Source organism: Sylvia atricapilla, chromosome 1, assembly GCF_009819655.1.
Source record: "Sylvia atricapilla isolate bSylAtr1 chromosome 1, bSylAtr1.pri, whole genome shotgun sequence".
Classification (NCBI taxonomy): domain Eukaryota; kingdom Metazoa; phylum Chordata; class Aves; order Passeriformes; family Sylviidae; genus Sylvia; species Sylvia atricapilla.
The window spans coordinates 141,851,158-141,864,133 of NC_089140.1; the positions used below are offsets into that span (position 1 = coordinate 141,851,158).

Genomic DNA, 12,976 nt, shown 5'->3' on the forward strand with positions numbered 1-12,976 from the left:
AATGCAAGTGTATAAAGACAATTGCTTTCTTTCAACTTAACCAGTAAGCACTTACCTATAATTCCTTTGAGGGGACTGACAGCACTCATAAGTGCTTTTAAGGTATCCTGTACTGATCTGTCACGCAATATATTTTTCTGAAACATACTGAGGAAATTCTAAATGAAAGAAAGAAGTAAGTAAAATTATCACACGTGCCCTTTATGATTAATCTTGATGGCACTGAAGCCACATTTTTTAACAGCAGGGAAAGACTATTTCCACAGATGAAGAATTGAGGAATTCTGTAGTTACAATTTTTGCTTTTTGGAGGTATGTTAATCAGTGTTAGGACAATTAGAACATCCCCCTTGTCAGTATCTAATATCCACTATGGACAAATATTCATTCAATTTTTCAGGAAGAGCTGTGTTCATTGATACTTATTTCTCTTAAAATCTCTAGCCAGGCTAGAACTAGATTCTTCTCAGGAAACAGAAAAACTTGGTTTCACATAAGAGATATTAGAGCAACAGTCATTACATAGAATTGACACCTTATGTATCATGGTAGATTCAAACAATCTTTGTTGATACCTAGACAGAAAAACCTAAGTTGACCTGAGATCAACTTTTAAGTAGACACAGTGTGCACCTCCAGAAAGCATCCCCAGACAACCTTGCAATTACACAGCAATTACTTACTTAAGAGCACCAACTCCTAGAATTTCATTTGTATTTGAAATTCTCACTTTTGGGGTTAACGAACAATTTTTCAAATACTTTTGATTTAATTTTACCATTTCAGTAATTAACAGATTTTTTTATTTACTTCACTGTTAAACAATAAAGCATTGTGGCCTTGAGAAATTGAAGTTCAACAATTACCTGCAGCTCCTTTACAATCATGAAACACAGCAGCCTGTCTAGGCCATTGAGACCAAAGGTACCCAAAGTATCTTGGATCTCTGAGAAGAGACGACTACTGGTTACTTCCTGATGAGTTTTGATATCATACCAGGTATTCATCTGGTCAATGTAACACGTGATTCTGAGGAAAAAATCAGCAAACAACTTCAGAAAAAGCTGCAGACAGTTCCTGTGATACTCTCATAATGAGTTACCTTTCTTAGACAGATGAGAAAGACTCTCCAGGTGTCTCAGGTAATGTTTAGCTATTCCTCTCTCCACCAGGGTTCTGTCACCCTTCCCTGATTTCTCTCTCCTCCACTTGTTTAACACACAGTTTTCCTTCTTAGACTAAAATCACCACTTTTCTAGACTAATATTTAAAATGTACAGGATGGATGGGATAAATCTGATTTTAGATAAAGATATGACAGCTAAGGAAAAACCATCTCTTGTATTTTGGTTTGTGTATGGTGGAATTGGAGCTATCCAATGCATGGTGCTTGTGACACAAACTACTTACTTTGGGTCTGTGATCCTCAGGATTTCTCTGCAAAGACGACCAATAAATGTTATGGATTCATCCACAGGTGTGAATTTTGGTATAGGAATATGAGTCGATTGGTATATACTTTGCCAGTCTTGAATCTGAAAAATAAGTTTTACAGTAATTAGAAGTGTTCCCATTGCACCTTTTAAATTTTTTTAGAAATTTTCCTTTTGTTAGATTTAAAAGAAGCACACTGTAACACAATATTGTAAATTACACATAGCAGAACAACAAAAACAAAACAAAGAAAAGAGAAGAATTAATCTTATTATAAAAAGACATTAAAATATTCTGGTACTTTCCTCTTATGTATAAATAATGCTGAAACATTTCAGAATAAGCTGGGGGCAGATGTATAACACAGTAGTTAGCACATTCAGTTGAAGTCATAGTGGTATGAACAAGAGGTACACATGCTCCATCAGTCACAGGCTCTAACAGCCAACTATAAAGACATTTATCAACTTTTTTGTTGGTTTTGGGTTTGAGCAGCACCTTTGTTCTTAAGAAGTTATTGCACTCCTGTTCCACATTGTAGTTAATAATACGAGACACTTCCTCTTGCCAAATTTTTAAACCATATATGTTGACATAATCCTGGATATATTCAAATGATCGATGGAACCCATCCATTGTAGCTGCCATTTCTTTCAGTTTGGGCATGAGCTCACTTGGCTGGAGATAAACAACAAAAAGATAAAACCAAAACTGTGAACAAGCAGAATTAAAAAGAAGTAAATGACTTCTAAATACCCTTACAGAACAACCTCTAGAGCATTTCACTGTGGTCCAGCCAGATCCGAAAAGCACAGAGAAGTTTGATATCTGAATTAATTCTTAGTAAATATTTTTTCCTCCCACTTCTTATATTTATTTTTCCCTTCAGTGGTACAATTGCTTGATCTGAGAGGTTCGACAATCTGGACAGGATCAAAATAAGGAATCACTCCCTTTTTTATCATTCCCTATCTATGTTTACTTGGCCTATCTGACCTGTCAATCAACACAAAGGCAGTGCTGTGAATCCAGAATTGACAGAATGCTTTGGAATAGAATAAAAATATATTTTTTAATTCTGTGTACTTTTAGCAGTTTATAAACTCATTTGAACATTAAATAAAGCATTCCAAACAATCTTCATTAGTCTAAAACTTTTTTACAAAAAGGAAATCTCCACATAAAAGCAAAACTTATTTTTTAGGAGGCAATAAAAGTAGTCCCTGCACACCCATGACACATAAAAAATTAAAACCAACCTTGGCTCTAGGATTAAAGATGAGTCCCCTGTGAAGGGCCAGAGCCACCCGCTTCACCAGCTCCTTCCTGATTCCATCCTCTAGTAACTGTTTTGGGTCCACCTAAGTAGAAAAAACACTTTTCCTTTAAAGTCAGAAAAATTTAAAAAGTATAAAGAATTTATTTTGCACCCATGATGATATTAACTATTTTCATTAAATAGGAAAACACTGTTAAAAGATGCATTTAACCACCAGATCTTGTCCAAAGGATGAAAATTTACATACTTCTACTAGAGAATAAATGTTTTCTTTAAGTTAAATGGCAAAAATTTCTAGTTCCCATATTCACCCTTTGTTCATGATATGCTGAGAATGTTGTACAATTCTAAGAAGCCAGTATGCATTAAGAATGTTTCTTCAATAATACTTGCTTCTAGTTCTCAAAGAGGTATCAATGTAGCCTTAATGTAAAACTGCAGGACAGTTTATACCAATGGCAGAAACTGCTCCTCAGAAAAGCTTTCCAGCAAGAAAAACCTCCAAAGATCACCAACTATGGTGAATGAATCTATCTATTTACAATGGGGACTGCAGGTTCCCAGGAACCTGAAAAAATATAGTTCTTACCTGGCTGCCAATTTAGGCATCGCTGTTCGAAAATGTATATGCAAACTTAAATTTTCTTCTCTTTTTATTTTTCCTTGAGGTCTCATATATTGTGCTATTATCTGTGCTAAAGTGCTAATTGCCACCAAACAACCTTTTCCTACTGAGATAATGGATCATTACCTTGATGATACCAACTAAAGTAGTTTTCATCATGAGGATACCTTCAGTGAAGATTGAAATTGCATGGGTTAGCTTGGCAACCTGTAACAGAAAAAAATTCATTAAAGTGATTCAACAGATGTAAATAATTACCCTAAAAAAATTCCATGTTTCCCAGTAATAGCTTCTTATTTTAGATTCAAATAATTTGCACTGATACACTTTCAACTTTACATCTTGTTCTAGACTTACTTTTTTAATTACCTTCCTTTTAGTCAGATAAATAGAGGTGTGTTAGCAGCAGGAAAGAACAGGCACCTCTCAGAGGCTTCAAAGGGATTATGGAAGGGAAGACCAGCCATATCTTGTGTGCACAAATATTATGGACAAAACTCTGAGCTGGCACCTTTGAAAAGGCTGGGAACACAGCTTACAGTAGTTATTCTATAATAAAGCCTGCTGCCACCATTAGTCCTCCTCAGTATTCCCACTGATCTAATACAGTAGCACATTCAGTTAAGTTTTACAATTACTGACAGTTATTATCCTTATGCTCAGAGTTCAGACAAGGCAGTCTTTTGCCTTTCATGTATTTACAACACAGAATAGAGAAGACACACTTCAGATCTACAGTTCAACAGAAATTGGAAGTGAAAAGCTTTAGCATAAATTGTTTCCTTTTTACCTCCTCAAAATAAAACATTACTCAGCACTGCCTCCTCCTCTGCTCCTACCCAACACTTTAAAAAGTCTCATGGGGAGGTCTAAACCTAATGTTCAGAACTGAGTATCAGCTTCATCAGAGATCACAGCTTGCTTCCAGAAAACACCTAACAAGTGAGCATTTTGGCAAAATCTCCAGGAAAAAGCTGGCATCTTAACTGATGCAACTTAGTAGATTCTTTGGGGAAAAGACTTACTCATCTACTCAGGTTTTCGTGTTTCATCTTCCTCTACTGAAAATAAAACCACATAATTTTAATGTTCGCTCACTCTTCCAGACTGGTTACAAAGCGGAAGGAAAACCATAGACAAAATGAGTAACAGCAGCTTTATCTAATCAAATCAGCATGCCTCCATCCTCTCCTCACCTGAGAGCAGCAATAAGCTTAACCCTGCTTGCTTATTCAGTCTTTGACCTTCTCCTCTTAGAACAAGAATGCCAAATGTGGAGGGCTTCATTTCAGACTCAGGTATTCAGGGTTCCATCCTCTCCAACAAATAAAAATATTTTTATGCTCATTTATAAATTTATTTAGTTTTTCTCCCCTTCTCTACAAGATCAAAGTTTAAACTTCTTCGAACAGAAGCACAGAAGTTACTCATCTGTCCTCGTGAAACCAAAGGTATGCTCACAACAACAGTCAGTTTTAACTTTAGGTCAACAAATCTAACTTCACTGTTAAACTGTAACTCTTTGAGCTGTATAGATTTAATCTTAGCTTAAAGTTGGCCACCTGTAAGGTTTGCTTTTCCCTGTTCTAACTGCACCTCGTATCGTGGTCCAAGCTGAGCATAATCTCGTAGCTTGTCCTTATCAAGGCGAGTTGGCACTTCAATGATATCGTGAGTCTGAAGCTTAATGATTTTGAGAAGAGATGTGAACATGCTTTCTGGAATTATCTGTAGAACCTTTGTAAATGAGAGAAGAAACACCCACAGTCAGTATATTCTCATTAGGAAAATAATCCTCAATTAAGAGCAAGTAATTAGAGAACAAGGCAATTATGCCTTATAAGCACCCACCTTTCTCACATAGGAAACCAACTCGCCGGAGTAATACTGGGACACACTGAGAAGGTCGGGACTGTTCGCTTGATTGATACGGAGAAGGGGCAAATCAAGAGCAGAAGCAAGCTAGAAATAAAATTAAAATGTTAACTTCACGTTTGCTTTTCTGATAAAAATTATATGCTTGAATTCTCTTGCTCAGGCTCTTATCCTACAACTCAAAGTACTACATTCTTCCTAAAGAGCAGTGTTACACCAGGCTTTCCAAGAAAAAAAAAATTGTTTTTTTAACAGAAAAAAAAAAGTCAGAGAAGTCCAACAGTCCATAAGGCTACCTACTCTAAGACTGTTAAAACCTTAAAAGCTGCATGGGACATTTCAGTTGTAATTTTATATTCTCACTCATGCTAATCCCCATTCTTATTTCTACAAAAAGTATTTTCATCTGAAGCCAGGGCTTCATTGATAGACAAAGGGCACAGAGAACATAACTTTAAAAATTCCTTCAGCCTGTTCTGATCCATATGCAGAGGATCCCATCTCTGCACCAACGCCTCCAGAAAACAGCTGTAAAGGGTAGAGACTGGATGATGAGACTTATTTGAGACGAATTTTTAATTCTTCTGATTTCAGAGCCTTAAGGCTTTTTAAACAAACTGCTTGGACTGACTTGCAGTGTTCAGTGCTTAAGTACATTCACTGTTGTTCAAACTTACCTTTAGGAAAGTGGCTCTGAGTTTCGTTACCATAGATGGACTGACTCTTATGCTGTCCTGCATAATAGATGTAAAGCTAGGGTAGGAAACAAACAAAACAAATCAACTTATCTCCCTGAAACTCCTATTTTCAACTCTTTAATTGTATGTCAACACCACCAGAGTAATGTGGAAATGGTATACGAGATCACTAACAAACTTCACTGAAGGAGGATTCAGGTCTGAAGGAATATTGGTTGGAAAAACCCTATACGAAAAAGGGTAGGTAGGACAAAAGATGAGGCATCAGGGAGTGTTAAGAGCCACAGCAATTAAGCAGCAGCTCAGCAAAATCCCACCATGGAAACAAGAGTTCTTGAGCATTAATCTTTCCTTGTTTGGTTTTGGTTGAAAAATGAACTTCAGCATTTTGGACAACACTTAATAAGACTAAAGGCTGGAGACAGGAGGTTAACAAAGCTGTTATAAATAGAATATGATAGACAATAAAAAGTTACACTGCAACTTAACCTGCAGTTAACAACCTGAGAAGGATGGATGTTAATTCCTATTCAAGCTGATTAGAATCCAGTTTATTCAACTCACAGAACAATGCTTCTAATGCTTCTAATGCTTCTAATGCTTTTCCCTGTTCTAGCTGCACCTCATATCGTGAAGCATTTAAAAACAATGCTTCAACATTGTTTTTAAATAGCAAAGTTTATAGTCTTAGTAACATTTATGCATGTTATTTCCCACAAGTTTTACAAATGGTTACTGACTGGAAGAAAAAGGTCCTGCTAACATACCTGTCAATTAATTGCCAAGCATAAGAAAGATCTCCAACTATCTGCATGGTGATCAAGACCTCTTCTTTAATGTTGATAGTTCGGATCATCTGATGGAGAAATTTGCGGGTGTCAGCCAGAAACTGGCAAACTTGCAGGTTACTGTCCAGCTGGTGAAACTCTTGGACCTGTATTTAAAAAACAAACAAACAAAATCCATAAAAGGACTCTTTTTGTTGTTTTCTATTAATCTTTAAGGACAGCAACATAAATAGAATCAGTACACTGACATATTGGATATCTGGATGTTAGCATCAGTAAGACACTTAAATCCTGGCCTGTTATAGGGTATATTAACAATAAATTTTACAAAGTTATTCAAGGAGGTGCCCTGTGAAACATCATTCTGAGTACTCTTACATCCTGGAAATAGAAGAAGCACACACAGAAAAAATACAGATTTTTTATTTTGCGTTTCAAATCACCCTTTCTAGTTTCAAATTAATTTATTTTCAGAATTTCTAAAAAATGAATAATATTGCCAAATAATGTTAAACACTGAATCAATTTCTTTGAGAAAACCTACAAATCCTTGGCTACAGGTGGCATGACCTTTCATACTATATTCCATATTTTACAACCCCAAGGTCTATACAAAACTCCTGCTTACTGTAGCTACGTAACAGCCAATATCTAATAGATTTAAACAACTGTTAAAAGGCAGATCTGTTTTGTATCTCTGCTATTAGGAGTCAGTACATGTGTAAAAAATGCTGCTGTTCCAGAAGGAACAAGGTCATTTATCTCAAAATGTCTTTGCCATACCTCTTCCAAAGCCTGTATTAGCTGCACAGTTTTTCTGCCTGCTGCAGTGGAATCATCATAGTTCAGAGACATTATTTGCTTGGAGATTTCTCTGAACCAAGCCTGGAGATTTTCTATGAAAGAATTAAAAAAAAAATTAAAGAAATACCTGCATGTATGATAGGCAGCAAAAATACAGGGAAGTTGCTAGTCAAAAGAAACAAACAAGCTATACACATGGAGACTATTTTTACAAGTTTTTATTTCACTGGTACATTTCTAGTCCTTCCAAACGTACACCTGTAAAGTGGCAAATGCTCAGGTAAATTTCACACGCAACATTAAAAACACCTACCAACACAAATAGGGATTACAAAAAAATCTTGTTTTTACACCAGTTCAAGAGAAAAAAACAGCTGTATCAAAAAAAAAAAAAAAAAAAAAAAAGGCAAGGAATTTGGAAAGAAGTACAGATTTGACTTTTGAGTCCTTTGAGAACCTGGAGAATACCACTCAGTGTAGAGGAGAAGTAAAAGAAGGTTTGAAAAATTGCTGATAAAATTGAAATCCAGGTTGCACCCATGAAAAGAATAAGGGAAGAGATAGTTTAATCTCTAATTTTAATGGGCATGATCTTCTTATTCCTTTGTACATAGAACATGATAACATGAACTCCATTATATATACACAAGTAAACTGACATTTTATAGTTTTAGCTGGCATTTCTAAATAAAGGAATGAAAAATAATTTTAAAAATAGGACCATCTAAATATTGGGTACCTAAATATTGCTTACATATGCAATATGTGCTGAAAACCTAAACAAGACAAGAGTTAAAGAGACCTTTTTGGCAGCTGAGGGATATGAAAATTGCTCTTATATTATCACTATTAGACTCATGTATTTTCTTTTGGTACCACTTCAGAAAAATAAATCGAAATCACTTTTCTTCCCCACAGTATAGTTTTTAATGATTACCATTTTTCTCCACTCTGGTGAGAGGTTTTACTCCTGAGAAAACATCAGCAAGCTCAGTCATCCTTTCAGATCCCTCTTTCTTGTAGTTCTCCCATTTTGCTTGTTTTTCTGACAACATCTGCTTGAACATCTATTGAAACCCAAAACATTTGGTTTACAAAGCTGGCAAGGAGGCATATCACAGCAGGTGAAATAAAATACTGAAAACAGATGGAGCTGACTTAGTGATTACTACATAACTTCAAGATCTTGCCAGAATATTAAAAACAAAATTAAAAATATTAAGAAATACAGACAGTGTGATGGACATACAGTGACAGAAGCTCACTGAATTTTATAGAACAGTACAATGCAGATATTTTATAAAAATACCTAGTGAATTTTTCAGCTTAGAAGATTCCGGTTAGCAGCACATTACCTCTTTTAAAATGAATTCAAATTGAGCTGTATCCAGAAGAAGCTGAAAAAGGATCCTGGAATTGTACCTTGAGTCTGTTAAAATTTGATCCTTTATCTGACGGAGACGTTTGTTATTTGGATCACAAGCTGAAAATGGAAAGACAACATTTCCCCAGTGTTACACAGAATTTGGCCAAGCTTCTCACTCTTTCTAAATACATTATTTTTAAAGGCAAAAACGTTTTGCTCTGGTATGTAAATCCCCACTTGTTTTCCATTTTCATGGAATAACCCTTCCTTTGAATAGGATATAATTAAGGTTTCCGTGGTGCTTCAGCCATAAAACTTCTGTAGGCTTCTGAAACTAAATGTGAATTTAGTCCATCCGACCAAGAAGCCCAAAGATCAGTATTTCTAAAACCATTACAAAAAAATTGTATGGAGGTGTAACAGAAACCCTCTTGCATATCAAGAAGCCTCAAAGACAGCAAAAGCATTCAAACAAGGGAATGTCTAAAATAGGTCAGTTTACACATCCAAACTCACATGAGAGACATTAATCAACACTTTGAGCTGAATTTCAGTTCAAGAGAACAAAAACCTTGGTTTCAACCTGTTAATTACTATATATTAAGAAGTTGGCCACTGCTTTCTTTTTTTGAGCTAGTTAAAACTTTCAGAATGATGTTTTTCTGTGGAGTATTATTCAACAAGATCGTAACCTCTACTAATTTTTGTACCCGTGTCTGGCTCACAAGAACTGAGGAAATGCACGTGCCATTTCAGACAAGGCTTTAGGAGACTATTTGCAAAACAACAGCTCAACAATCTCCTGCAAACAGCGAAGGAAACTGCTGACTTCAACAGCAGCAGAATGAACTCCCCTCAGGGCCCAAAGTGAAGCGCCAGTGGAGCAGGAGACTGACAGCTCAGCAGTGAGTGTAACAGCGTTACCCGTGTCTGCAGTGTGCAGCATCAGCCAGCGGATGGCCACGTTGCAGTCCCGCAGACAGTTCAGCAGCTTGGGAATGTTGTCCAGCACCAGCTCCTCCCTCAGGCAGCCCTCCTTGAGGAACTGCTGCACCTGCGTGTGCACTCGCTCGCTGACTGCAGCGTACCTGCTGGCCTTCAAACACACAGAGCCGGCATCAATCCAATCCTTGCCTCAAATGGAATACACCATGCTCCCCAGAGCCTAACACAGATCAGAAAAGCGCTATAAAAATTATTACCATTACTAGTGTAGGCAATATTATACACTGCAAGTGCATGACAAAGGATGCAAGATAAACTTTAAAGCAAAGAGGCTACACAGGAAGCATAATATCTCAAAAATGCAGACTTGCAGCCATTCTACATATCCACTTAGATATCCTCTAGGCATTATTCCTAAAAATACTAGTATTTTATTGCCTAATGGGAAAAAACAGCAACAAAAATATGTCACAGAATGGAAATGCTTATTATGAATTAAATATGAGCTCTACTTGAACTTCTTCCCTAAAGATGAAGGAAAATTTTCTACTCATATTCCCCAAGTTTGCCAGACAATATAGTACATAGACTGTATGCAGGAAGAAAAGACCCATGCATTATTGATGTCATATACTTCAGGTGCTCTTGCATCTTACTAAAAATACTTAATGCTGGCTTATGTACCTGCTCTTTGACATTTGAAAGATCCAGCGTGTAGTTGAGGGCAGTTTTAGCAGCTTTGTAGGGTTCCCATGCTTCTGCCAGATTGACAGTGATTCCCATGTAAATGCTAATGACCTAAAATTGGAAGCAGAAAACAAGAAGTTCCATTTACGCTATTATTAAGAAAAATACAAAGTTTGCATTTAGTAATATGAGAGAAAGGGATATGCTGTGGGTATAAATAAGAGACAACTGAACCTTTTTGGCAGCAGTACTTTTTGGTGTACCACCTTTGGAAATTAAGAAGATTTTGAAATTTAAAGCACACAAATAATTAGAAGCATAGTTTTGAAAACAAGACAACAGTTCTTTCAGTCACTATGTATGATACTCAATTTTTTCTCCATGAACTACGACTTATTTTCCATTTCCAAGGTGCTCTAAAGAAGATTGATAAAAGCAACTGGGGGGAAAAAACTATGATAGGGAGGGAAAAATGAGATTAATTAACCTTACTCTGAGGATGCCCAAAGGACCAAACTGAACTGTAATGCATCTTTCATGGTGACATAAACAGAAAGAAATTATGATTAAATAGTGTGATTTTTAAGGAGCAAATAGAATCTGATTTCAGACTCCTAGCACAAGTTTAAGCATGATTAAAAATACAGGATTGTGAGTAAGTAACAAGTATTTGCAAGATCATTGATTAAAAATGGAGGACTTGGTTTAGTGGCAGATGAAGGATGTACAGAGCTGTGGGATTCTGAGATTTGTCACACTGATGCTCCAATATTCCTCCATACAGGCATGATCATATCGAGGGGGACACTGTCAGCCTTTGAATACTACTGGCAGTGTCAAGTAAAGGCAAATGGGCCTTAGGTCTACTGATATGAAGTTCTCTCTCATATTGTTGAAGTGAAGCTCATTATTTCCTGTAGATGACAGTTCCTCAAAAGGCTTCACTTCAACTGCTAAAACTAATATGAAATCAGCCTAGGAGTCGAGTATTTTGTATGATGCAGCTAATTCATCCACACCTGACCACAAGAAGATTGGTGTTGTCTAAAAATATCAATTTGCAGTATGAACTCAAGTTAATAAAAACACTGGCATAATCAAAAATTTGCTGTGTCAAGTTCTCATTTCTAAAAATAAGCTTGTTGTTTTCCAGAAACAGAGGGATTCTAATGTCTACTGAAGTAACCAGCTATTGCAGTTTCTTCCCTCTCTGCTTCACTGCTCCATTTATAGTACAGAAGAACACAACTTGAAACCAACAGAGATACACAAATTAATGTACAGTTTCTTTGTTAGGTCTGAGTCTCTCTGATATAGATGACCTAGGGACTCTATTCTTATATGCCAGCCTATTTCAGCAGCAGTTTTTGCAGACTAGGGATTCTGGATGGAATTTCTAAATCTCAGTACTGAAAGGCAGTACTTTCATTTTAATCACTACATCTGAAAAAGTCTATAGAAGCACATTTAGTGACAGCTTTAGGTTCTATGTTATTTGGACAATGGCACAGAGCTAATCCTTAAAGAAGTTTTCAAATAACATCAGTGTGGGATGATTTGCTGGGGACCAAACCTGTCCTCTACAGCATCCTTGACATGCTGGTAAAATTCACCAGAGGAAACCACATGAAGGTCAGAAATAAAAAATACAAAGCCCTGTACCTGGGATAAACCCAACAACAAAATCTGGGGACTGGATGCCTATGTCACGGTTCTGCAGAAAAGGACCTAAATGTCCTGCTGGACAAACCAAATCTAAATGAGAACTGAAGCCTTATGACACCAAAGTGTCATCAGACTATGCCAGAGTGCAGCCAGCAGATCGAGGGAAGGGAATCCTTCCCTCTAGTCAGCTCTCATGAGGACTCACTGAGAGAAATGGGTCCTGATTTGGGCTCCTCAGTATGACACAGAACTGCACAAACTGGAATGAAGTGGACAGGAGGCCACTAACACACCTGTGGGGACCCAGTATGTAAGAACAGGGTTTGCTTAAGCTGGAAGAAAAATGTCAAAGGAATCTGACTGTGGTCTTCCACTACCTAAAAGGAAGTTATGACTAAGACAGGGCCAGATTCATCTCAGAGGTGCACAGTAGAAAGACAAAAATTAACAGCCACAAGCTAAAACAAAGGAAATTCCAGTGGTACAGGAAGAAGAAATTCTTCACCATGACAGTGATGAAGCACAGCCACAGGTGTCTATGAAGGCTGCAGAGTCTGCACCTTAGATATTCCCAAAGCTAAATGGGCAAGGCATGAGCAGCCTGCTTTAGCTTTGAAGTTAACTCTGCTTTAAGGAGAAGGCTGGACTAGAAGATGCCCAAAATGCCTGCCATCACACATTTTCCTGAGACTCACTTACCTTGATGGTATTAGAGTGTAGTTGACTAAAGCATTTAAGACAATAAATTACACTTTCAAAAGACAGCAATACATGCTTATCCAGAGGGTTTGACTTGGACTGCTTCACTCT

General features: G+C 36.9%; 1 protein-coding gene across 3 annotated transcripts in view; it reads right to left on the bottom strand.

The window, feature by feature from the left end:
• WASHC5 (WASH complex subunit 5) overlaps window positions 1-12,976 on the bottom strand; it is a 28,583-nt gene that overhangs the window by 9,943 nt on the left and 5,664 nt on the right. For all 3 annotated transcript variants that reach the window (XR_010745367.1, XM_066335769.1, XM_066335758.1), the window contains exons 7-21: window positions 10,499-10,612; window positions 9,794-9,965; window positions 8,859-8,986; window positions 8,441-8,570; window positions 7,483-7,595; window positions 6,679-6,845; window positions 5,891-5,966; window positions 5,190-5,300; window positions 4,935-5,075; window positions 3,465-3,545; window positions 2,694-2,795; window positions 1,933-2,112; window positions 1,411-1,535; window positions 867-1,029; window positions 56-158 (exon numbers count right to left, since the gene is read on the bottom strand). Coding sequence is in view for 2 of the 3 variants with exons in the window: in XM_066335769.1 (XP_066191866.1) it covers window positions 56-158; window positions 867-1,029; window positions 1,411-1,535; window positions 1,933-2,112; window positions 2,694-2,795; window positions 3,465-3,545; window positions 4,935-5,075; window positions 5,190-5,300; window positions 5,891-5,966; window positions 6,679-6,845; window positions 7,483-7,595; window positions 8,441-8,570; window positions 8,859-8,986; window positions 9,794-9,965; window positions 10,499-10,612 (1,906 nt within the window). In the remaining variant the exon portion in view is untranslated. The remainder of the gene's footprint in view (window positions 1-55; window positions 159-866; window positions 1,030-1,410; window positions 1,536-1,932; window positions 2,113-2,693; window positions 2,796-3,464; window positions 3,546-4,934; window positions 5,076-5,189; window positions 5,301-5,890; window positions 5,967-6,678; window positions 6,846-7,482; window positions 7,596-8,440; window positions 8,571-8,858; window positions 8,987-9,793; window positions 9,966-10,498; window positions 10,613-12,976) is intronic.